Source organism: Delphinus delphis, chromosome 18 (assembly GCF_949987515.2).
Source record: "Delphinus delphis chromosome 18, mDelDel1.2, whole genome shotgun sequence".
Taxonomy (NCBI): domain Eukaryota; kingdom Metazoa; phylum Chordata; class Mammalia; order Artiodactyla; family Delphinidae; genus Delphinus; species Delphinus delphis.
This window is the reverse complement of record NC_082700.1, coordinates 34,549,600-34,575,051: the sequence shown is the minus strand read 5'-3', so window position 1 is coordinate 34,575,051 and position 25,452 is coordinate 34,549,600. Positions and strand designations below refer to the sequence as shown.

Genomic DNA, 25,452 nt, shown 5'->3' with positions numbered 1-25,452 from the left:
GGAAAAAGAAGAGAATCTATCATAAGTATGTTCATTCGAGAAAAATACTGTGTGTGTTTAGTTTTTTTTAGACATGCCCAAGTGACTTTCAATTTTGTACACCTTCAAGGGCAGAGTGTATATTGGTTAGGATGTGCTCATAGCTGGTGCATCTCCAAAAAATGCTTCATGAAGGCTGCCAGCTTCTGACATCTTCGATGGTGACAGCCTTATGCAGAGAGGCCCGAATCCCTCCCACAGACCCAGAAGAACCACCGATGCAGCCGTTAAGAACAGGAACATCTGGCTGATCATCAGGACGACCCTCCTTCCCGTCACCACCTCCTGCGAGAGTCACGGCACCTGAGGCCATCGTGTCCAACCTCCCACCTGAAAGCCCCCGCAGGTGGCCAGGAGTGTCACACATCTCAGTCATCAGAAAATTCCTTTCCAACGCAGTGAAGGACCGTCACGCTCACAGGTAACCTAGGTTAGCTCAACTCTTCGATGAGCCTGCCATGCGAGGAGCAGGGAGCGGGCAGCTATTCTCATGCGTGAGAACATACATTTTTCATGGAGCTGACAGATTTAACTACTGTCTCTGACGTTCGGGGGAGCAGCAGTGTCTGTTCTTACACTGAACAGGCTGCGCCAGCTGCACCAGAGATGGGATGGCACCCTTTGTACTGTCAGAGCAGAGATTTTCAAAGGAAATTTTGACCAAAGCTCCTAGAAGGTGTGGCCCCCCCATGCTCCCGGCCGTGGAATCGCGCTAAGGGGCCTGTAAGCAGCAGCAGGAGCACCCCTGTAACAAACGGTCTTTCCCAACTAGTTATAATAACTGCTACTCCAGGATGGGCAGGCTCCTAGATGTGTCTCCTTCAGCGTCTGAAAACTAAACCAATTCTCTGACAAGCTTCTGGATGGGACATGTACTCACCTATGCCCTTTCAGGGAGATCATATTGAGTTCAAGAGCTTTGTCGAGAAATCTTCTTTCTAAAGCATCATCTCCTTTGGTGTTGCCAGTGTGGAATGGAATATTCATCTTCCTTCTATTCTGGGGCTCCACTGGGCATCTGAAAAACATGTTTCTTCTTCCAGCTATTTTTCTGCAATGTGCAACTGCCATTAACACAGCAACAGAAAAGTTTTAAAAACCATTTTCCAGATGCAAACAAGAGATTAAAAAAAAGATCTGTGACAGGACATTTATAATTTACTTAGGGACACCACTCTTGCATATGGAACAGTGACTTAACATTCTCTTATACGACTCAGACTTAATTTCCAAGAGCCTCAGTTTCCTCATCTGAATATTAGGAATAATAATAATATCTCCATTTCATACTAGTTATGACAGTTCAGTGGTATAACATATATGAAGCTTCCAACCCATGGCAGCCACACAGCAATGTGAATGACCCTTTCTCTACAAGGCTGCAGAGAAAAAAAAAAAGTTGGTCCAAATAGTGGTGGTAAGATTTAAAAATAATGAGCAGCAGCTTTCAAAGCACTTAAAACACTGTATTGTCCCAAGCTGTGTGACCTTGAACAAGTTACTAAATCTCTCTGTTGTGCCTCTCTGATGTGAGGACTAAATGGCCACAAATTCTCTGCAGCCCTCCCAGCAAGGGGTGGGGTCTTGTACTCCACACCTTTTGAATCTGGGCTGGCCTTGTGGACTTGCTTTGACCAAGAGACTGCAACAGGAGTGACGCTGTGCAACTTTCAAGCTGAGTCCTCAAGGGGCATGTGGCTTCTATACCTGCACTCTTAAAACATCACTGCCATGTAAGCAAGCCCGAGATAGCCTGCTGGAAATAACAGGCCCAGCCAACAGCTAGCCAGCAACAGCTGCCAGAGAGATGAAGGGGGTCATTTAGACTCTAGGTGGATCACCAGATGACCTTGATTGAATAAGTGATCTCAGATGAGACCAGCAGAAGAAACCACCCCACTGAGCCCAGCCCCACCTGCTGACTGAAAAGAATCCTGAGCCAAGGAAATGGCTGTGGTTTTAAGTCACTGTCATGAAGTGTTCTATGATGCAAAAGTAGATAACTGATAGAATTCAGAACAGCGTCTGGAACACATTCAATGCTATGTAAATATCTATTGAAGTCAATAAATTTGTCTTTTTATTCTCCGCACCTTGCACAGGGCTCATACGGACTCTCAAAAATGAATGAGTCGGGCTTCCCTGGTGGCGCAGTGGTTGGGGGTCCGCCGGCTGAGGCAGGGGGCGCGGGTTCGTGCTCCGGTCCGGGAGGATCCCACATGCCGTGGAGCAGCTGGGCCCGTGGGCCGTGGCCGTTGGGCCTGCGCGTCCGGAGCTTGTGGTCTGCAAGGGGAGAGGCCGCGGCACTGAGGGGCCCACGTACCACAAAAAAAAAAAAAAAAAAAAAAGAATGAGTCAACTTTCATCTAGGATACGTTAGTATTTGACTTCAGTTTCTGATTTGGAAAGTGAGCAAGTCAAAATTATCTTCCACTGACAACCAAAGCAGACAAACAGAAGGAAGAGCTGACATGCTATTCTGGATAACAAGGAAAATATGTAATAACTCTCTCCATTTTCTCAAATACATCCTGTTTTATTCTTCCACTTCTAAAGGGTGGGATTCATTAACAGTAAACAGCACAGGGCTTCCTAGTGGCGCAGTGGTTGAGAGTCTGCCTGCCAATGCAGGGGACACGGGTTCGTGCCCCGGTCCGGGAAGAGCCCACATGCCACAAAGCGGCTGGGTCCGTGAGCCATGGCTGCTGAGCCTGCGCGTCCATGGCCTGTGCTCCCCAATGGGAGAGGCCACAACAGTGAGAGGCCCGCGTAACGCAAAATAAATAAATAAATAAATAAATAAAATAAAAATAAATAAATAAAAATTTAGTGTCTACTCTCTTTGATACTGCGCTGCCTCAGGCTCCCCAGGTGACAGTCCAATCATAGAGCTGGAGCAGCAAAAAGGACACATGATTTAAGGGGAAAAAATATTAAAAGGGGGAAGAATTAGGAACCTGCATTTACAAAGAATCTGTATTTACAGTCATCTCCCGCACATTTACCCATCCTACTGTGAACGTAGATGGTATCATCACAGCAACAGTGTCATAACAACTAGAAATTGAAGATTAAATTTGCACGGTGCCCGAGAGTGTCCCTGCTGTGGGGCTGAGGGAAGGAAGAAAAAGATGAAGGGGAATCAGCTGCTCCAAACCTAGCAAGACGGCTGTGGAGGGAATTCAAATTCCACAGGACAAGCGCTGTGGAAGCACAGAGCTGAGCAAGTACCTCTACCTGAGGGAAGATAGATGGTTTCAGAGGAAGGGAGGTGGGAGGGGTCAGGACAGGGGGAGACAAAGGAATGGCATCTGGCAGAGAGCTGTCTCTGCCAAGGCACCGGGGACACCAGCAAGTTCTCTGCAGCACCTGGGGTGCTGGGTGCCTGGCTGGGGGCAGGACTGCAGACCGCAGAGGGCCCTGCGGACACGCTCTCCTGGAAACTGGATCGATCGGATCCTGGAGCAACAAGGAGCAATCAGGTCTGCACAACAAGGAGTTGTGCGTTTTAGAAAAAGCACTAGGACATAGAGGCTGGAGGGTGGGGACACTGGGGGAGAGGCCTGCTAGAAAGCTCCCACAAAGAACTTTCTAGGTCAACAGAATTAGGGCTCGTGACCAAGACAGGGACACTGGGGAGTTTCAAGCTTGGGCAGTAAATGCAAATGCCAATAGGGACCCAACGGTCATATAAATGAGTATAACAGGCCCAACATGACAGACTCAGCACAAACTCCCTACGTTACCTGTTAACTGTGAGGGCCCGTTCTTTACTTCCACAGAGAAACAGTCTCCCTTTTGCTTGAAACATACGGCCCTCCCAGCCTGTTTCTCCCACTTTCAGAGACACGGGGATTATGAAATAAGACATCTGGATTTAAATCATCTTCCCATGTTCCAGTAAGGGCTCAAATTGTGTGTTTTAAAACCTGTGAGCCACGCCGGGCACTGCCGTGGGCTGTGCTGGGCCACTGCTCCCAGACGTTATCACTAAATCCCAGAGCAAGGGCAGCACCTGTGGCCTGAATGAGTTGGGGGGCAGGGAGAAGGTGCCAGGCTGACAGAGCGCTGGCAGGGGGCTGGGAGGGTGTGGAAGCAGCGGGTAATCCTGAGACTGCAAAGCTTCCAGGACAGAGTCTGAGCAGCGCTCCCCAGGGAGTCTATCAGGGAAGCTGATAAGGATGGTTGTGACTGGAAAAGTGGTGCCACAGTCAGTCCTAGAAATTTAGGAAATCCTGAACTAACAGGGCTACACGGGTTTCTTGACTCAACTTCCTAGAGCGTCTCAAGAGCTCCGGTGAATCATGAACTCCCAAGAGGATAATTCATACAGGAACAGAGTTTTCCCCAAATGCTTGTGGCTGAAAAACCCACTGCATCTCTGGGATGAGTATTCTAGCATGCCCACTGAGAAACCCCGGGACTCCCCAAGGTACCAGAGGGGTGTGTGTGAGGGGAAAGGCACCACCTCAGCGCGAAACAGCATCTCACAAAGGTGGTGAGGGTTAGGAGGGCGCAAGAAAACCGCAGGCAGTTGGCAAGCGATGACAAGACGCTCGTTTCAGTGGTGTCTGCTCCAAAAGACAAACCAGAAACAACAAGGGCGCGAAGAGTGCATCCTGTGGTGAGAGAAGCCCACAAAAGAGTCACTAGGCCTCTCCTGACTGCCTAACTTTTAAATAAAAAATTAACTCTAAATTTGCACACGATTAGGAAAACTAGAGTAAAAATATAAAGATCTATTCCCTTCCATAGAGGTGGTTGCCATTAACAGCCTTTTGTGCATTTTCAGGATCAGATACACAAATGTGTATACGCGTATATATGCGTCTTTCCATATGTACATATATACATATATAGTATTTACAAATACAAACACTGTGGGTTTCTAACTGGAATAATAGACATGTCCTTTTCTACACCTGCTCTTTTTCCTTTTGACCTGATGACGTATCATGTCATCCTCCCAGTTTGCTCACAGACCTTCCCTGTTCTCCACACACACCTTACTCCATACCACCGATGGATCCTCATTTCCTTCATCAGACCCCTCCTGAAGGACATCCGGGTTGTCTCTAGATTTTCCCCATTACATAAGTATCCCTTACTGGACTTGCGGGTGCCTGATTTTATGCACACTTCTGTGCAAGGCAGAGTACTGGCAGAGGGCAGGTGCCTAGAAGTAAAAGTCTTTGGACAAAGAGCAAGAGAGTTTTGAACTTTGATGGACGCTGCAAACCTCGCTCCAAAATTGAACACATTTATTACACTTAACATAGGCAAAGTGTGCTTGTTCCCTCGTCTACACCAGATGTTATCAGTCTTTAGAATTTCTGCCCATCAGAGGGGAAGAAAATCCCATGGTTTTAATCTGCATTTCCTAAAGAAGTTGGTCTCTCTTCATTTGTCTAGTAGCCAGCTGTGCTTCTTCTGAGTTGTTTGCTCATACAGGTAGAAACCAGCCCCTGCCTTTTTAAAATTTGGTTATCCTTTTTCATTTATTTGTGGGTTCTTCTCTATATCAACAGTAACCTTTATATGTTAATATACTACCAAATTTTTGTGTCTGTCATTTTGTTTTGTTTACGTCTTGAACTGTAGAAAAGTTTTAAATTTTCATGTAATTAAATATCTTTTACTTTAGGGCTTCTGAGTTTTATGGCTTACTTAGGAAGGCTTCTGTACTCCCTACACTTACACCGAAATTCTCTCCTGTATTTTATATTTGCTTCTTGCAGTTAGTTGCATTTGCACCTTTTCGACTGACTAGAATTTGTGTATGCTGTGATGCAAATATCTAATTTCTGTTTAAATGAATTATCAATGCTTCAATCAGTCAATTAGACAAAACATCAAGTTAGACTGTAAAACTGTCTAAGTTAAAATACAATTCTCAAGTAAACAGGGACCAGTTTCTAGACTTTTCCACCGATCTGTCTTTCCCTCTGCCAGTGGCTTTATATGTTAATAGATCATATGTTAACATTATATCTTATTAATGTTAACACATATGTTTAAAATGTTTCATCTATCCTTTTGCACTAACTTTTTCAGGTGAACACTGAACTGACTTCTAGATTTTTACTAATTTTTGTGACTATTGCAAATGGGATTTCCTTGCTTTTAGTGTTATTTCTGGACAATGGGAAAGTAACTGACTTTTACATATTTAGACACAACTGATCACAATTCTGAACATGATCCTTTCTAGTTTTTCCACTGATTCCTGCATTTGGGAAAAAACAGTCATTATCATCTGTGATTTTTGTTGTTTCCTTACTAAAGGCCCTGGAATCGGCCCTCCCCTACACTCTCCCGATATTCTTTTCCTGCCGGATCCCACTTCCCCACTGCACCTGACCCTAACCTGTCTGCGCTGCTGTAAAACACTGTTTGTTCACAGGGTTGTGATGACAAAAAAGTGTATTCATATCTGTAAAGCACCAAGGGCTCTGCCTACTTGATTTTGGGGTTGTCACTAGACACATCACATGCTTCCCTCTCTTTCCTAAGGCCTGGACTCCACAAGAAAGGGAGAAAAGGTGACCTCATATCTGGATATGGATTTTGTCACTTCACGAGATTTATCAGATTAAAATTAATATCTAATACATATTAAACACTATGTGTCAGGAACATGCTAGGTGTGTTCCATAAGAACCACAAATAATATTAACAGCTAACCGTTCAGGAAATAATTAACCGTTAAGGAATAACCATTAAGGCTTTTTAATTTTAGCACATCGGATATATAAGGGGTATAAGTTCTAGTAGCATTAAAAATTAGAAAGAGTTACCAATTCTAATAGTAGCTTTTCCTTTTCGACCACTTCCCAAAATTATAGTTCTCTTTTTCTGTCTAGCAGCTTTGCATGTTTCCTTCACCGATGGAGAAGTTATCCACTGGTACTGAGAAAGCAATGATAAATATGCCATTTACGTTACAGGTAATTTAGGAGGGTTTGATCTTCATTGGAAATTAAGATATTTTAAGTTAATAAAAGGTCTTCAATCTGCATTTCTGGGAAGCTAAATTAAAGCATCACACAACATTTTCAAAACCAGAAAAGCCATTTCATTTGAGTAAAAACTTAGTTTTAAGATGGCAGAAAGTACCTTGATAATTTTCTTTTAAGAAGGAAAGAAAAACAAGCCATTAAAGAGTAATTCTTCCAAGAGAATTAAAACATATTATATATCTCTGACTTGGCACTCCTTCCATTCTGGAGACCTTTTTTGATAACTGTTTTCATCACAGAATGATTTAAAGTAAAATAAATTGAAATTAGAGTAATTATTTCCCAATGAGTGGCTATTTCCATTTAAAACCAAAAGCCAACTAATTATTGCTCTTCCCATAAAATTAAATATGAAATCTACATTATGTAATTATACACTTATCTCCCCCTTTGTGTATTCTAACTTCTTCCTCAGAAACCTAAGATGCCATCTTGCAGACTGCCTCCAGTGGCTACTATTTTGGCAGCAGCAAAGGTCAACTTTAAACATTTTGCATCTAAAGTGGCTTTAGATACCTTTGGATAGAAAGTACAGTCTGAGCACTGTCCAGACACTTAGATACCTAAAGGGCATCTAAGATAACAAACCAAAGTCCTGATATTCCCTCAAAAGCTGCTCCTCCCATCAGCCCCCTTCTTCTAAGTGATACCACCCAGTTGCACACATAATCATCAACAACTTGTCTCCTTGTTACTATTCCCTTCATACCCCACATCTAATCTATCGGCAAGCCTTGTTAGCTACACCCTCAAAACACAACCTGAATTCAACCACTTTTCACTTGCTGCAAAGTTCCAACCTAACCTAGGCCATAAACATCTCTAATTTGGACCCCTGTGATAGTCTCCTAACTGGTCTCCCTATTTGTCTTTTTTATTCCCCCAAGTCTATTCTCTATACCAGGTCATCTTATTCAGATACTATTTGGATCATGCCTTTTTCCACTTCAAAACCTTCTACTCATATAGAATAATCCACATCTTTACTCTGGCCTTCAAGACTTTACAAGAGCAGACCCCTGGCTAGCTCCTTGACCTCACGTCATACCACATCTTCTTCACTCAGTACTCTGGCCACATTGGTTTTCCTTAAATACTCCACCCACCTATATGCCTGCATACTCATGGGCTCCTTGTCCTGGAATGTGCTTACCCCAGATCTTCCATGGCTTGCTCCTCTATTCATTCAGGTCTCCGTTCAAATGCCACTTCTCCAGTGAAGCTGTTCCCTAACAAACCTGTCCAATGGAGTCCTACCTGCTCCCGCTCACTCTCTTTACATTAAGATATTTTTGCACCTCCTACTATCTAAAATTATATTACTTATCTGTTTACTTATTTGTATCTGAACTCCTTCACTAGAATGTAAGCTCCACGAGGGCAAGACTTTTGTGTGTCTGGTTCACTGCTTTATCCCTAGTGCCTAAACCCGTATCTGGCACACAGAAGATATTAAAAAAAATTACTTGTGAATCTGACAAATGAATAAAGTACTCCTTGCAAGAATTCAGAGGTTGCACAGGAAAGAAATAATGCTCTTGGTGGAAGCAGGTTTAGTATCTAGGTCCACCTCTGTTCAGAGTAGGGATAAGAACAATTTACAAGTATAACTCACTTTAATTAGTAAATTACCTGCTAAAAACATAAGTGCAACACTAGAAAAGTACAGTTGACTCTTGAACAACATGGGTTTAAACCTCGCAGGTCCACTGGCACAAGGGTATTTTTCAATAAATATGTACTATCGTCCTACACGATCCAAGGTTGGTTGAATCCACAGATGCGGAACCACTGACTATAAACTTATACCCAGATTTTCAACTGCGTAGGGGTTGGCACCGCTAACCCCACGTTGTTCAAGGGTCAACTGTATACGAAGAGGAAAGTTAAACACATTAAGTTTTAAAAACCGTCAATACATGAACAAATTCTTTTTGTTTTGCTATGTGTTAATCAATTTTTAAAAAGTGACCAAATACCAACAAATGGATATTTTCTTACATCCAGAAAGAGCAGAGTTCTGTTGGTTTCAAGGGCCTTTAGTAAAGCCTTTGCTCCTTCACTGGTGAGGCCACACTGCTGCAGGTCAAGTGATTTTGATGAAAGACAAAAGGTCACTTAGTAACTCTACAGATTTAACATATAGACACCTCTCATTTTCTCATGTGTGGAAGAGTCCTGCCCAAGACAAGTCAGGGCAGGTTTGTAATTTTGGGTATGGAAAAACAAAAGAAAGGTATACGCACACACATAATGCATAATCCAATTTAAAAACCTCTTCTTGGATGTGCAATGATAACCCTTGCTTTAGTACCAATAAATCATCCAACATATTTTACAATTACAGAACTGAAGAATAACTGTATATATAACCTGTGAGCAAAAAGCATCACAAAATGAATCTCAGTTCATAATTAGCAAGGGCGGCAGTGGCACGTAAACCTCACAAGCAAAACCTGGTGGAGCTCAGAAATGCACTGCATTCGTTTGATCATGATCTTCAGCTCCAAATCACACTTGAAACTAGTTAAAAGGGGAAAACAAAATAGAAGAAATGTAATAACTGTCAGTTTTAGAGCAAAAAAGACAAGTCTAAGAGGATACAAATAATAATGTATTTAAACAATGTGTGAATAGAGAATACATACTAATAACAAATTCAAGCAATGTGTGAATAGAGAATACATACTAAAAACCTATCATGAAAGTATGATGGCCAAGAACTCTCGCGGTAAAAGGTCAGACAAAAACCAGAGCAAATGATCATGACTTCTAGTAGTTCTGGGGCTGAACAACCTACTCATTTAAACAAAAGGGATCATCACCAAAGCACAGGTATTAAAAACTATTACATGAAAGGAAACTATCATGAGTCATTTATTTAAGTGTTGAGTGGACCATCACATTAAAATAACTGGAGTCTTTCAACACCCCATGACATACAGAAATAGCAAGTCAGACATACGGATCTGACAGGATATGATACAACCCCTACAAACTCTCACTACAGAAGAATGGACACACGGTGTAATTAACCAACTAGCCAAATGAATACAAACAGCCAGTAAACCTCACCAGGAAATCAAATGAATACAAAATAAAACAAAATGTGGTTATTCTCCTATCAGATTAAGCCAAGATTCTGTAAGAAAAGTCTTCAAAATGTCTATACCCTTTTGATGCAACAACTCTCTTTCTAAGAATTTAACCAAAAGAAATAGTCAGAGATATAGGTAGGGATATATATCAGAGTACAATTTGTAACTGAAAAACTGGACAAAGCTTATATACAAGACAAGATAAGCTATGTGCACTGTGGCATATTCATATAATGGAATACTGAACAATCACAAAAAATGATGCAGGAGATGCAAATTTACTGACTTGCTAAAATGCTCATACTAAATTAACTGAAAAATGTTATAAAATTTGGAGTAATCCTACTTGCATAGAAAATGGAGAGGTACTCATTTTTGTAGTTTTACATTTTTTTACAAGTGCTACAAGCCAGTGTTTGTGAGAGGCAGGCTTCACATCCACTGTTGGGGTGTACTACAGATTGGCATAGCATTTCTGGATGGTAATTTGGCCATGTGTATCAAAAGTCTTAAAAATATGTCACACTCAGGTCATTCCACTTCTAGTTCCTTATTCTACAGAAGTAATCCCGATGGACACAGAGATGTATATACAACGTATTCACAATGTTTCTGACAGGGAAAAACAAACTGTCTAAATCTAATGACAAAGAATTGATTAAACTATGGGACATCAATATGATGCTATACTACATGATACATCATTAAATGAAAAAAGCAGGAATACGAAATAGCAAGTATACTACAATTTTATTTTTGTTATCCCTAAGTGTACAAAATATATTCATAGAAAAAAAAAGACTGAAAGTATATACACCAAAATGAACAGTGATTATGTCTGGGTATTAAGATTATAGGTAATTGTTCTCTTGTAACTCTGCATTTTCTACAATGAATATATGCAACTCATAGAGAAAGTTTACAAGCAAAATAAAACCTATCAGAAAAATGAGGCTTTAAAAAAAATTCCTATCACGACAGTATCAAGCCAAAAGCTAAGCATGTATCATATTAAAAATTCAATTATTTTCAATTTTAGAATTTACTTACAAGCCACAAATCCTCACTAAGAGATTCTGCAAAAGCACTTGCACCCAGGTCACCAATGAGCATGTCGCAGTTCAGAGTGATGCGTCTCAAACCAGCCATACAGTCAAGATCAGGTCTCCTGGAATGAAGACTCTCAGCCCAGGTTTCTTCGTGCCTTCTGGTAGTCTGATACTTCAAAGATTTAATGGGACAAAATTAAGATGCTTCAATAAGGAAACAGGGTGTGCCTACTGAGTATGGCTTATTATGTCAGAGATTTACACACACACATATCAAGCATATGTGCCAGGAGAATCAAGCTGAGAAATTAAACAGTCAGTTCTGCTTTACGAGTCCAGTGACCCACATTCTAGTCGGTCAGTGATTAGATTCCAGCCACTGGATGACCTGTTTTTGAACAGTTATGTAAAGTTGGACAACTCAATTACAGTCTAAGAATTATTTTCCTTATCTTCTAAGTCAGGGAATTGGTTCTAAATTCTATCATTGCTGAGGCTCTAAATGTCATCATTCTGTCCTCCACTGGTCTCCAAACACCTGACTGGGCAACCCATAAGAAAACTTTTTAATATGCATCTTATTTATTAACAAATTATATACATGAAGTTCTATACATATAATGTATGTACATTATAAACCACACAGATATTTTAAAAATGATACAAAGGCAAATAGGTTCTAATATTTTCTTTTCCTAAATCTAAGGCATTATTTTATTATTATTATTTTTTTTAAATATTTATTTGGCTGTGCCGGATCTTTACTTGCGGCATGCTGGATCTTTTAGTTGTGGCATGCGGGCTCTTAGTTACGGCATGCATGTGGGATCTAGTTCCTTGAGCAGGGATAGAACCCGGGGCCCCCTACATTGGGAGCGCAGAGTCTTAACTGTTGGACCGCCAGGGAAGTCCAAGGCATTATTTTAAAAACTATTACAAAATAGATTTCACATGTTACCTAGGGTATGCACACAAACTTTAGAGGCCTGGACTATGCAGAGCCAGTTTGATGTGCCTTGGGAAAATAATGGTTTGACATTTAACCACACGTACTGTCTTAAAGACATTCAATTCTTTATATTCATAAAATAGATTATGGTAATAGGGAACACTGACTTTAAATGAAAAAAGTCTTATTACATTCTTGAAAAAATAAAAGACTCAAAGTGCCTTTGACACTCTAAAACGAAAATCATTAGTGTCATTTTTCTATTAACGATAACTTATAAAAGCTGCAAGCAGAAATAACAGCAATCACTTACACAGTGCTTATTATGTGCCAGGCACTATTTATACAAATTAGTTCATTTAAACCTCATAATAAGGCACAGAGGTTAAGTGATTTGTCCATGGTCACTAGCTATGAAATGGGAGAAAGGGAATTTGAACCTAGGCCATTTGGCTTCGGCACCCAAGTTCTTGACTGTTTTCAACCGCAGGGGTCAATGCACTTGCCCTGTATAGGCTCAAAGAATTTTTCAATTTTTAAAATCTAAATTTAAACATTTCCAGCTTTGCAGGCTACACAGTTTCTGTTGCAACTACTCAACCCCACTGGCGTAGGGTGAAAGTAGCCATAGCTACCATGTAAACAATGGGTGCGACTATGTTCCAAAAAAACTTTCTAAACAATGGGTGCGACTATGTTCCAAATAAACTTTCTTTATCGGGCGACAGGCTGGATCTGGCCCACCAGCCATAGTTTACCTATCCCTGATCTGCACCATCAAACTATTAAAAAGGCTTCATGTCAAATTATTAAATAACTTTAGGCCTAAATACAGTCATTATAACCACTGTAAAGTTGGTAAGGCATTATTTTAAAAACTGTATTTATAAATTGCTGGTGTAGTGATTTTATTAGTTTATAAACTACAGCAGCTAATAAACACTTGATTCATTTAAGTCTTGAAGACTATAATGGCATAGTTTTTTGACAGTATCACAATCAATGTTTTCAGTAACTAAAACTACATAAAATATTATTATGTATTATATATTAAATCTCTTATTTCTAAAATTAAGTGGACTATCTTTACTAAATGGTAGAATCCCAAACTGAAAACTGGTCATACTCTTTCAACAAAACGAAATCTGCATTCACAGATATCAAAAGACAAAAATTAACTGCCATTTGTACCAATATATTAATGTGCTTCAATCACATATGTTTTCATGAAAGTTCAAACATAAAAAAATCACCTTTAAGATCTTGGCCATGTGATCTGCTCCCTGCCATGTCAGATTACACCCCGTGAAGTTTACTGTCTTAAGAGTGACAGAGTTCTTTACACCTTGACAAATAACAGAAAAACACACACGCACACACACACACACACACACACACACACACACACACACACACACACAATAAGATGAAGAGCCTATACATTTGTCAATCTTGACTTATTTGCTTTTCTTGAGTCAATTGGAGGTTTATAGCCACATTCTTAAAATCATTAACTACAATCTTCCCAAACAGATAATTGACGAACAGATGCATTCTAAAACTTGTCAGTAACAAAGTGTTATACCAGTTAACAGCAGCAGTTTAATTCTATTTAGATACTAAAACTGAATACACTGAATACTGCAAACTTTATTCCTAACCACTCAGTAAAATACTACATACATTTTCAGACATAGGAAAAAAAAGAAAAACCTAAAAATCTTAAGACTCTTCCTATTTTCATTTCCAATGATACATGCCAATCTTGATGATCAATCATCGAATTAAATGTCAACTATAAACCCAGTATTTTATTAGCTGCTATGCAGTATACTAGAGCAATAGAAGAGAGAGAACTTCAAACCCTCTGTCCCTCAAATTGAAGGCAGGCTTCCTGACCCCTCCAGACCACTACTGGACACAGGGAACACACACTAATATTTCAGGACCCCAACTTACAGTCACCTGCTTTGTGATTACTTCCATGACACCCCCCCACTAACACCACTGAGTTTGCTGCTCTTACGGGACATGACATATATTTCCTATTTTAACACATACCACAGTTTATTATAATTATGACTGCAGATACATGTTCTAACAATTTAAAGATCATCATGACTTTTTTGCTCTTTACATCTTGCTATTTCCCTTCCCATAATATTTCTTGAAGAGAAACATTAAAATACAGACAAACACAAAAAACAGAAAATATACAAAATGTGTGGTTTGTGGCTTAACACAAACTTAAGTAAAATTAGTTCTGACAGTATCCAGCATGACAAACTTCCATGGTACAAATGAAAATGGTCCAAGGTTTGAGCAGGCACAGGAGATAATCCAGGCATGAACAACACCAAGAAAAGGTAGACAGGAAGTAACATGGTGTGTAGGAAATCTCGAGACCAGTCTGATGGGAAGAGACTTAAACAAGACTGAAACTCACTTTCTAAATCTCCATCTCCAAGTGGACAACTCGCAAGACACAGGTGCACCGAAGTGGCCGATTTATTCAATCCATTTAATGGGGAGAACAAGTTTAAAATTTTATTGGTTTAGTTAGCCCTCAAAGCAACTATCAAATGTTGGCAGGACACAATGAAGGCTTACCTTTGTTAACATAGTTAAGTCTTTCTCTCTCACAACTACCCCACTTAGCTCCAGGTTCCTTAGCGCACACGACGCACTTACACAGCATTTAAGAGCTTTACACAACTAGAAGGTCACATCTTTATTTCTAATCGCAGGAACACGACTTCTGTAAACTTTATTTCTGTCACAACCTAAACCAAAATTATTGTAAAATGAGTGATTTAAACCATATATTTTATCATCATTAAAAAGCATCTAAAGGGCTTCCCTGGTGGCGCAGTGGTTGAGAGTCCGCCTGCCGACGCAGGGGACACGGGATCGTGCCCTGGTTCAGGAGGATCCCACATGCCGCGGAGCGGCTGGGCCAGTGAGCCATGGCCGCTGAGCCTGTGCGTCCGGAGTCTGTGCTCCGCGGCGGGAGAGGCCACAGCAGTGAAAGGCCCGCATACCGCAAAAAAAAAAAAAAAAAAAAAAAAAAGCATCTAAATAAAAAACAAAGCATCTATTCTGTGCTAAGGATTAGAAACGACTCCTGCCCTTAAAGCCTTCATTAAGGAGGGAGAGGTATAAACTCAAAATTTCAATCACATGAGATAAAGAACCATAACTTTTATGCACAGAGGTTCCTATGGAGGCAAAAAGTTATATCTAAGTGACGGCTTCACGATAACCCTGAAGTACAATCTAGAAAGATGAGAGTATGCAGAGTTGGAGTACAATGTGCATTAACTGCACAGGGAGTATCTGTGCAAAGACACTCAAGCCTGACACCTGCTGGGCACATTAAATACTGCAGGTGGGGATGACTAAAGGCCAGGGGTCCAAGTGTGAGAAGAAACAGAAAGGAAAATAGAGATGCTGGCCGAAGCAAGCCTGGGAGAGAGCATGGCTTGTATCCCACAGGTGATGAGGCCTGGGGCTACCACTGGCTGAGTAAGGGTGCCTCCGCTGATTAGAAAAAGGCACCCCGCTGCTGAAGGACCGATTAGATAAAGGGAGTGATCACAAAAAGCTCCCCTTCCTCAGGGCCAAAGAGCCCCATGAGGTTTGGCCAAGCACAGTTCAGACTACACGCCTCTGTGCAGAGCACACGCTGGGAGGCTAGTATGCACTAACTCGGTGTGGGCAAGCCATTAGCAGCATTATTTTAAGCGTATGTTTTTATGTTAGAAGATCACTTAAACTGAGTAGGCAGATAAACAGAGGAACGGAGCCCAGGGGCCGTGAAACCACCCAGGAGCTTCTGCCACAGTCCGGGCAAAATGTAATACGGATGAAGAAGCAAATTTAGGAGGAGGCCAAAATCTACAACTAGCCCCACTTGATGCAAGACATAAAGGAAGTTCAGTGAAGGAACTCTGAAGAGAATGGGCTCAACAATAAATTTTTGTTACATTCAATGTAAAATATGTGGCAAAATTAAGTACCGTGGCCTTTTAGGTCCCCTCCAGCTGTAATTTCTTTTGATTTCTAACTTATTACTCTGCTTAAGTAAAGTCCCTTCAGAGGTACAGAACAGTTCCTACACCTGAATGGGATGCAAAGAATGATCTGACTTCTCTTCACCAAGGGGATGAGTTGAACTGTCCTTGTAGAAGAGATAACAGATGGTGTGAACCCCAGATCCTAGAAAAACGCCAGGCACACGATAAGTATTCAGCTTTTTGAAAACAAATGAACAATCATTTCCTATCCTAAATCTTCACACCCTTCCTCTGCTGGCTACTTTCTCTCAGCTTATAAACATCCTCAAATATACTCACTTGAGAGGCCCACGCACCGCGATGAAGAGTGGCCCCCACTTGCCACAACTAGAGAAAGCCCTCACTCAGAAACGAACACCCAACACAGCCATAAATAAATAAATAAAATTTTAAAAATAATATATATACATACACTCACTTAAAAAACTCTCAGACCCATGATTCTTTGTATCGTCTTGTGGGTAACCTAAGTATCTCCCATGCCTTCAAACACCTGTCCTCCCAAAAAGCTCAGATCTGAACCTTGGGCCCAGACCCGTCTACCAGGCCCCTCTACAGCACTGAAGATCAAGTAAGATCCTCTCCCCACCCCCAATCCCTTCCTACTGTGCTCTGTATCTCACAAAAAGATGCAGCTGTAAACTGTCACCCAAGCTTGCTGCCCTTCCTTTTCTAGCTGGTCACCAGGCCCCACCCATTCTCTCTCAGATCTCCAAAATGCAGTCCAACCTTTTATAACTTAAGTGGGACCTTTAGATTACAATTCACCCTGCACCCAATCAACTGCCTTCCACATGGAGGTCCGAGTGAGCCTCTAAACCAGAAGTCCATCTTATTGTTTATTAGGGTTTCCCACAGCCTTCAGGATAAACATCCAAACTTCTGACAGGACAAACAAGGCCCCTTTATGTTTGTCCCCACTAGGTTTCCAGTATCAACTCTCATTGCTTTCCCAAACCCTGAGTTCCAGTCCTGTACATTAGTTTTGCCATATTTTCTTATATTTCTCAACCTTTGACACACTGCTCCCTCCTGCCACCCCAGGAGGTTCTACTATCCTTAGAAAGGATGGCACCTCCTCCAAGGAGCCTACCCTGAACTTTCCCTTTTAAGATTCTGTGCTCTGCAAAGGGGAAAGGTGGTGGGGAGGGATAAATTAGGAGTTTGGGATTAACATATACACACGGCTATATATAAAATAGGTAATCAACAAGGACCTACTGCATAGCACAGGGAACTCTACTCCATATCCTATAATAACCTGCACGGGAAAAGAATCTGAAAATGAATGGATATATGTATAACTGAATAACTTTGCTGTACACCTAAAACAAACACAATATTGTAAATCAACTATACTGCAATATAAAATAAAAATTAAATTAAAAAACAAAGATTCTGTGCTCTGCAGCACTAGAACTCACTTCTTCCAGAGAACTGACTACTGTGCTTGTGTTTACCTGCTGCCCAGTAGAAGGGGAGATTACCTAGGGCAGAAGCATCATCTCCAGCAGCGCTTGGTTCAAACAACTCATTCAAGTGCCAGGATACTTTACACACATAACCTGCTTAATTAATTGTAAGAACCCTCAGAAAGAGTGGTTTTTAATGTCATTTTACAAGTGTGGGGATGCAGTTCAAAAGTAACCTGCACAGGCCACAGAGAGCATAAGCCCTGGAATTCAAACCCTAAGCTGCCTTCACACCGGTGCTCTTTCCACTATATGATATGACTATTGAAAATAAGATTTTTGGGGGCCTCCCTGGTGGTGCAGTGGTTGATAATCTGCCTGACAATGCAGGGGACACGGGTTCGAGCCCTGCTCTGGGAAGATCCCACATGCCGCGGAGCAACTAGGCCCGTGAGCCACAACTACTGAGACGGCGCGTCTGGAGCCTGTGCTCCACAACAGGAGAGGCCGTGACAGTGAGAGTCCCACACACCGCGATGAAGAGTGGCCCCTGCTCTCCGCAACCAGAGAAAGCTCTCGCACAGAAACGAAGACCCGACGCAGCTAATAAATAAAACTAATTTATAAAAAAAAAAAAAAAGATTTTTTTATCCTGAGACCTGTTTTAGTGGAAAGGAAATGAAGCTGGGATATATCAGTTTCCTAATCGCTTTGGTCTGTACCAGGCAAAGCCATTCAACACACCAGGTAACATCTGTGCAACCATTAACGGTGCTCCAAACCGTGCTAAGTGTTCTACATTGCAGAGTCTACAAGCATTAACAGAGTGAGTCCTTGTAACCGCCACGGAGAGTGGGTCCTGTTAAGCCTATGCTACAGATGAGTACACTGAGACCTAGAAGCCTTAAGGCACTCGGCCAGGGTCACCGAGCTGGCAGGAGTCCTAGGCTGCACGCCCCGTCTAGTGCACGCACACCCGGGCACTGGGCACCGGTTCTAGTGCCCAGCCTCCACCTTGCACCATCTAAAACCCCGCTTCGCAGCGCCCACACGACAGCCCCCGGAAGCGGGAACTACAAACCTGTCTCGCCCAGCTGTGGCTGGAAGAAGCTCTGGATACAGATCAGGGACAGAGGGTGCTCAGGGGCGGCACCCAGTCCAGCCCGCGGAAGCGGTCGGCGTTAAGACCAGCAGGCCCTCCCGCAGGCAGAGGCGCTGAGTCCTGCAGCGCGCACAGGTCCTCACAGCGCGGGAAGAAGTCGGCTGCTGTGTTGCAGCGCAGCTTCACCGAGTGATCACGGCCCGAGCGCGGCTTCGGGGACGCTGGCTGTGGACACGATGCCCACACCCGCCTGGGGTCCCCGGCTCGCCTCCCGGCCCCTCGGGCGCTCACCTCCCGGCGGCTGCGGCCCCGCAGCGTGCGCAGGACCCGCGTCGCACCCAGACGACGCAGGGCCACGAGCCCCAGCTAGGCTAGCCCCTCCATGCCGCGCTCCCGCGCCCCCTCCCGCGGCGAATCGCCGGCCCTTGGCGCCTCCCTCATAGCCCTACGCCCGCGGGGATGCTGTTCAAACCGGCGGCGGCTCCGTGGGGGCGGGACTCGAGGACGACTGCGCGCTCGCCGTGCGTCCGCACGCAGCCCCGCCTCGCATGGGGACGCGGCCTGAGGAGCAGGGGAAGGAGCTTTGAGACTAGGGCAACGCGAAAGGTAGGAGGTGTGGAGAATTTGGATTTACAAAAAGCGTTTGTTGACTCATCCAGTGAGACATGGTTGTATCAACCATTTTAAAAGTAGTAAAACTCCCAATAAGTGTCTGTGCTCGCCCCGCCCAGGAGAGAGCGTGCACTCCGTGAGGGACACATGAGAGGCTGACTGAACGTCTGCCTGTGGTCCCTTACCTAGTGCAAGGGTGTGTGAATTTCTGCGGTGAGCTCTTAATTTCTGTAGTTTCTGCTGACTTGACACGGTGGTTGGCAAATGGTGACACATTCCGTGCATTCACGACATGATCGTGGTTACTAATAATTACTTTGTTCTCTCTGTGCATGTCTGTGTCCTAATATTTTCTTTTTATAAGAACACCAGTCATATTGGAATAGAGCCCACCCATTTGACCTCATTTGACCTCAATTACCTATTCAAGGGCCTTACCTCCAAATACAGTCATATTACGAGGTATTGGGGGTTAAGACTTCCACACTAACTTGAGCAGGACACAATTCAGCTGATAATAGAAGGTAAGAGTAATTTAAGCAAGTAACTATTTTTTAAAGTGAGTTGCTTAAAGATATGAATTTACTCAAGAACAAGAAGAAGTTACATAACACTGTATGTTATACAAAGATATTAAATTAATCATTATACCATCCTGTGAGATGGGCATTAAATTAGACTAAGCAAGATTAAGCAACTTATCCAGAATTGTATAGTTGGTACTTTCCAGAATTTAAACCAGGCATTTTCCCAGTTCCATTCTACATTATATCTTCATTTCATTATTTGAAATGAATTTTGAGTCTTCATTCTGCTTAGTTTCTGAAGTTATATGGGGATAGAATGGAGTTGGATATTTTCAGTGACATTCACACATGGGGAAGGAAATTGAGTCCAGAAGCTTCCATGATGTTTCCATGGAGAATGCTAACAACAGAACCAGAAACACTGTTATCCTTTTGGTTCAGTCACCTTTCGTAACACACTACAAGAATTAATTTTAAGAAGCCCAATGTTTTCCAAACTTTCACCAATGGGCTCTGTGGGATCCTCTAATAATATCTAAGAGACTTCTTAGTTTCACATTCCAAGCCACTTAAGACCAGGAGTTCTGATTGTTCTTTGTGAGAAAATCAAGTGACAATCATAGCTCATAATTTACGATGGTTTCTTCAGGGCCCAGGCAAAACCTAATACACAGTAATAATCATTGTTAATTGCATCTTTGACAATGATTAATCGGGTATCAAAGAGGTCTATAAATTGGGAGAAATTATGATCAAAGAGAAACATAGGCCATAGATGCTCAATTATTTATGAGTTTAACTTTGGTTAAGCTAATTTTCCTTCTTCTAGACAATTTCCAATTCATCTCTGCAAAGAGACCAGAATAACCACCTTCCAATACAAGATTTATTGTGTTCCTTTAATTAAGAGCCTACAGTGACTTCGATATTCACTCCACGAAGTTTTGCTATGAGAGAAAAGGAGCCATTATATTTTGTCTTGAATTAGATATGCCACCATACTTGACTTAGCTCATCTTACTGGAAGCACGTTGAGGGCAGATCCTACAGTCTTGTCTTATTACATCCTCTACAGAATAAAACCAAGGGAATCACACATAGTTACAGCTAGAAAAACACTTGTTCTGGGTTGATATTTTTAGCCTTTACCACCAAGGCTTTATCACCAAGACCTATCTTTAGAGTCTCTAAACAGAAGACCTTCTTGCCTTCCGTTTTCACATTGACTAGGAATGTAAAGGGAAGAACTGAGAAGTAGCCATAGTCTGCTAGCAGCCAGCCCACATAACCCATCTACGGAGATACTGTTTCTTTCAAAAGATATAAACCTAAGAGAAAGTCCTAGAGTTTGTAACAATTGTGCATAATAAAATTCCATGAAAACCTAGAAATCCAGATGCAGGTCAGTAACATATTGGTTAAATAAGCTGTTATGTTCATGCAATGGACAAGTGTACAGACATTAAGCAGAACGAGATACTCTTTTCTATTAGATTTTCTTTTCACTGAACTCATCAGTGCTGCAAAGACAATGTTACATAATACTTTTTCTTTAAGATTATATCAGGCATCTTCATCTTGTCCTATATTTATTGCCAGTGTTACTAAAGTTTATCATTTACCTCTTTCTCTTTTAGATATATAATTTCGTCTTACTATGGAAGCATTCATCAATCCCTATTTTACTATTTCATTTAAATTAGAAATGAATATTGAATTTTATAAAATATCTTTGGGGGATATTTCAAGTGATTGTATAGTTTTGTTCTTTTTTGACCTTGTTATATGGTAAATTATATTTTGTTATTTTATATTATGCTATTTATTATATATGGTATTATGTTTACTAATTACATTTATTATATTATAATTACATTATAATTAAGGTAGCATTTTGTTTCAGATAGACAAAACAACCAGTGGGATAGGAAACATCTTAAAATTAGAGGCAAGAGCATAAGGGATTTGAGATTAAAATAAAATGGACATTTTGGGTCAGTAGCAAAACTTATTCAACAAAAGTGGGAAAATATGGCTATCATTACTAAATTCTAGATACAGCAACTAGTTAAAAGTAAAAAAATAATGAAACTGTAAATGTATCAGAAACCTGGTAGACTTGAAATAAATTATTCATGAGGATCACCTTACTAAGATTCAAAGAAAAAAAGGATACATTTAATTATATAAGAATTAAAATTTTCCTCACGGCAGAATGCACTACAAAGGTCAGAAAATAAGCAAAAGAAACTGGGAAATATAGTTAGAAATAGATATGCTTTCTTTACAACTTTTGAGAGAAGCACATGCCTTTTTCTCCTTTAACCTGTTATGGGGTATTAATCTATAATGTAAGTGCATGGTTCCTTTCCTTTAACGTGTAATGTGAGATTTAATCTATATGGTAAGTGCATGCTTCCTTTCCTTTCATCTGTAATGTGAGTGTCAATATAGGGCACTGTTTCCAAGCACAGACTTTGGATGTTCCTGTACTGGTCCCATCACTGACCATTCACAGAAACTTGCAAATGTTACTTTACTTTTCTGGGGGTTAAAGTCTTACCTAAGAAATGGAAGGAAAATAGAACCTTCCCCCAGGGATAATAGAAGGCTTAAAGAAGTAAATATGTAAGTGACTTAGCACAGTGCCTAGTACAAGAGAGATCAATATAAGTACTTATCAATTTTTTAAAGAGACAGATGAAAGAAAGAAAATGTGGTGTTTTCAATCTATTGATGTATATTCTTGACATTAAACTACCTTTTCATTCATTGGATGACCTAACTTGCTCATGCTTTTTCTTACTCTAGTGAACTTGGGTAGCTAATATCGTAGATCAAAATTTTTGCTTTTATACTTACAAGTAAATTTGACCTGTAAATTTATTTTTCTTTACAGTCCTAATCTATTGTCAGTATTAGGATTATATAGACTTCATAAGATAAATAAAGGAGCATTCTTCCTTTGCTACTCTCTAGAAGTTTTTCTTTATTACTACTGATGTTATCTGTTTAATAGAAGTTTGATAGAATTCCCCACCCAAACGATCTGGGTGGGTCTATTATTTTCTTGGTGAAAGATTGTAAACTATTGACTTAATTCCTTTACTGGTGAAAGAACTCCAGCTATATATTTCTTCTGTGTCAGTTTTGGTAAACTCTAGGAGCCAGGAAATTGTCCACTTTACATAAATGTTCAAATTTACTGGCATTTCATATGTTCTCTGCTATAACATTGTCCTGATTCTTTCTGTGTATTATTTACTTTTGTTTTTGTTTTGCTTAATCAAAGTGTGTTTTTAAAATATTTTCAAAGAATATTTTTTGAGTTACTAAATCACCTCAATTTTATACTTTTTTCTGTTTTATTAAGTTCTGCTCATATCTTTATTATCTATTTTTTCTATGTTCTGAGGGTTTATTGTTTTGCTCTTCTGATGTCAATTAAAACACTTGGTTATTAATTTTAAGAAATCTTTTTAGTTATAAATAGTTGAACTTTTTGAAGATTCCAGCTTAGTTGTAAGCATCTAAGGGTCAGCTCCTCCACATTGTTGCTGGCCTAAGGTTTACTTCACCCTATAGCAATGTATATATTGACATTTTTTCCCCTCGACTTTCTGTGTTTTGCTACTTCACACTTTTCTTTGGAGAGAAGCCCTCTGAAATATCCTTTAGTTATTTTACAGCCAATAAGTCTTTAAAATATGTGTATTTTTTAAGAGAAATGTACTTATATAATTAGGCAGAAAATCTGATTTGCCATATTTTTAAAAACAGCATAATTTCACTCTTCTCCATGATTAATCTGCTGTTTTACACAACCTTTGAGTTTTTAGCTTTATCAATGACATGGACTTTAAAAATATTTTAAAGATCCTACCCAGTCTTTTAAAACATCCCTGTTCCTTTTTTCAGTTCTAGTTTTATGTATATTTTCTGCCTTGCACCTGATCATTCCAACATTCAATGGATGGCCTTGGGAATCTAATTCTGGTATTGATTGTTTTTGCTGATTCTCTCCCATTGTAGCTGATTTCTTCATTATTGTGTAAATTTAGATCATGAGCTCATGTTTAGCTAAACTTTTTCTGTGGGAAGGCTATAGGCCTGGGTTGAAGGTCTACTTCTCCAGAGAGTGTTTAGTTCTGTGTTTGGAATACCACCGATCTGGGAGCATTTTAAGGTAATTTTTTACCTTCTGTTTGCAAGACCACAAATAAATTTGCAACACAAACACTGTGAACACAGATCTGGGGTTCAGAATTCTCAAGATTTCCTACCTGTTTCCTACCCAGAGCAGAGGCCAAGAGAATCTGGGCTTAGTCTCCCTTTGCCAGCAGATACATTTTTTACTGGCACACCCTTTCATTAAAGGTGAAGCTAGGGATAGATAGATTTAGTTCTAACTTCCCATCTAGTAGGGATGGAGTCTTATCTCCTGCCTCCCATGTGGTCATGGCCATTTTAACAACAAGTCTCTATGTCAGGTCAGGTGTGTCATTAACCTATGGCCTTTATTCCAAATCCAGACAGCTGCCTATTTTTTATGGCCTATGAGCTATGAATAATTTTCACATTTTAACTGGTAATATTTTAAATGGTTATTAAGTACCTAAATAATATGCTCAATTTTGCCTCTTTGATCCACAAAGCCTAAAATATTTGCCATTTGGCTCCATAAAAACAGGATTGCCAGCTTCTGTTCTAGGCTATCAAGATCTTCAATCCACTCTTAATATAGCTATAACTCTCACAAATGTCCCCCCCCCCCCGCTTCTTTCATGGGTCCTGGAAATTTCTACTGCACACTTCAAAAATAGACTTGCACTTAAAAATAAGTTGTTTACATTTAACCTAGCATACCTAACTCTTTTCTTTTAGGAGAGTTTTTCAAGTAATTTTGCCCACCATATTCTTCAGAGCTTCATTAATAATGGCAAAAAATTAAAACAACTTAACATTCAACAAATGGGAATTGTTCATAACAATTACAGAAGCACATACAGTAGAAAACTATAATCTGTTATTGAAACAGTGAGACATAACTAGTTTTATTTTTCGAGAACTGTTTATTTAGGTCTCTTTTGTTTAAATAAGTCTATTTGTGTATATGTATGTATATAATCATGTATTTATATACACATACATTATATGATATATTTATATAAATATGTGAAATACATACCTTGTTTTTTTTTTTTTTTTCTTTTCTGTACCTGGGCCTCTCACTGCTGTGGCCTCTCCCGTTGCGGAGCACAGGCTCCGGACGCGCAGGCTCAGCCGCCATGGCTCACGGACCCAGCCGCTCCGCAGCATGTGGGATCTTCCCGGACCGGGGCACGAACCCGTGTCCACTGCATCGGCAGGTGGACTCTCAACCACCGCGCCACCAGGGAAGCCCTACACATACCTTTGATTTATATTTGTATACATACACAGGAATATAATTATATATATCATATATTTATATACATTGAACTGAAAACGGGTAGTATACATATATATTGTGTATAAATGTGTGTATATGTGCATGTGTAGAAAAACAGGTTGAGCGATATGTAAGCAT

At 40.6% G+C, this 25,452-nt stretch overlaps 1 protein-coding gene and 1 long non-coding RNA gene across 3 annotated transcripts in view; one reads left to right on the top strand and one right to left on the bottom strand.

The window, feature by feature from the left end:
* The window catches only part of LOC132413604 (centrosomal protein of 78 kDa-like), a 58,409-nt gene extending 39,115 nt beyond the window's left edge, over positions 1 to 19,294 (bottom strand). Inside the window, 11 exon segments of the mRNA XM_059995690.1 lie at positions 920 to 1,103; positions 6,837 to 6,950; positions 7,241 to 7,303; positions 9,038 to 9,175; positions 11,203 to 11,377; positions 13,408 to 13,511; positions 14,601 to 14,673; positions 14,765 to 14,937; positions 18,724 to 18,777; positions 18,780 to 19,110; positions 19,217 to 19,294. Of these exon segments, the coding sequence (XP_059851673.1) occupies positions 920 to 1,103; positions 6,837 to 6,950; positions 7,241 to 7,303; positions 9,038 to 9,175; positions 11,203 to 11,377; positions 13,408 to 13,511; positions 14,601 to 14,673; positions 14,765 to 14,937; positions 18,724 to 18,777; positions 18,780 to 19,110; positions 19,217 to 19,294 (1,487 nt within the window).
* A 5-nt stretch (positions 19,295 to 19,299) lies between these two features.
* Positions 19,300 to 25,452, top strand: part of LOC132413539 (uncharacterized) — a 37,495-nt gene continuing 31,342 nt past the window's right edge. For both annotated transcript variants that reach the window (XR_009516756.1, XR_009516757.1), the window contains exon 1: positions 19,300 to 19,350. This is a non-coding gene — a long non-coding RNA (uncharacterized lncRNA). The remainder of the gene's footprint in view (positions 19,351 to 25,452) is intronic.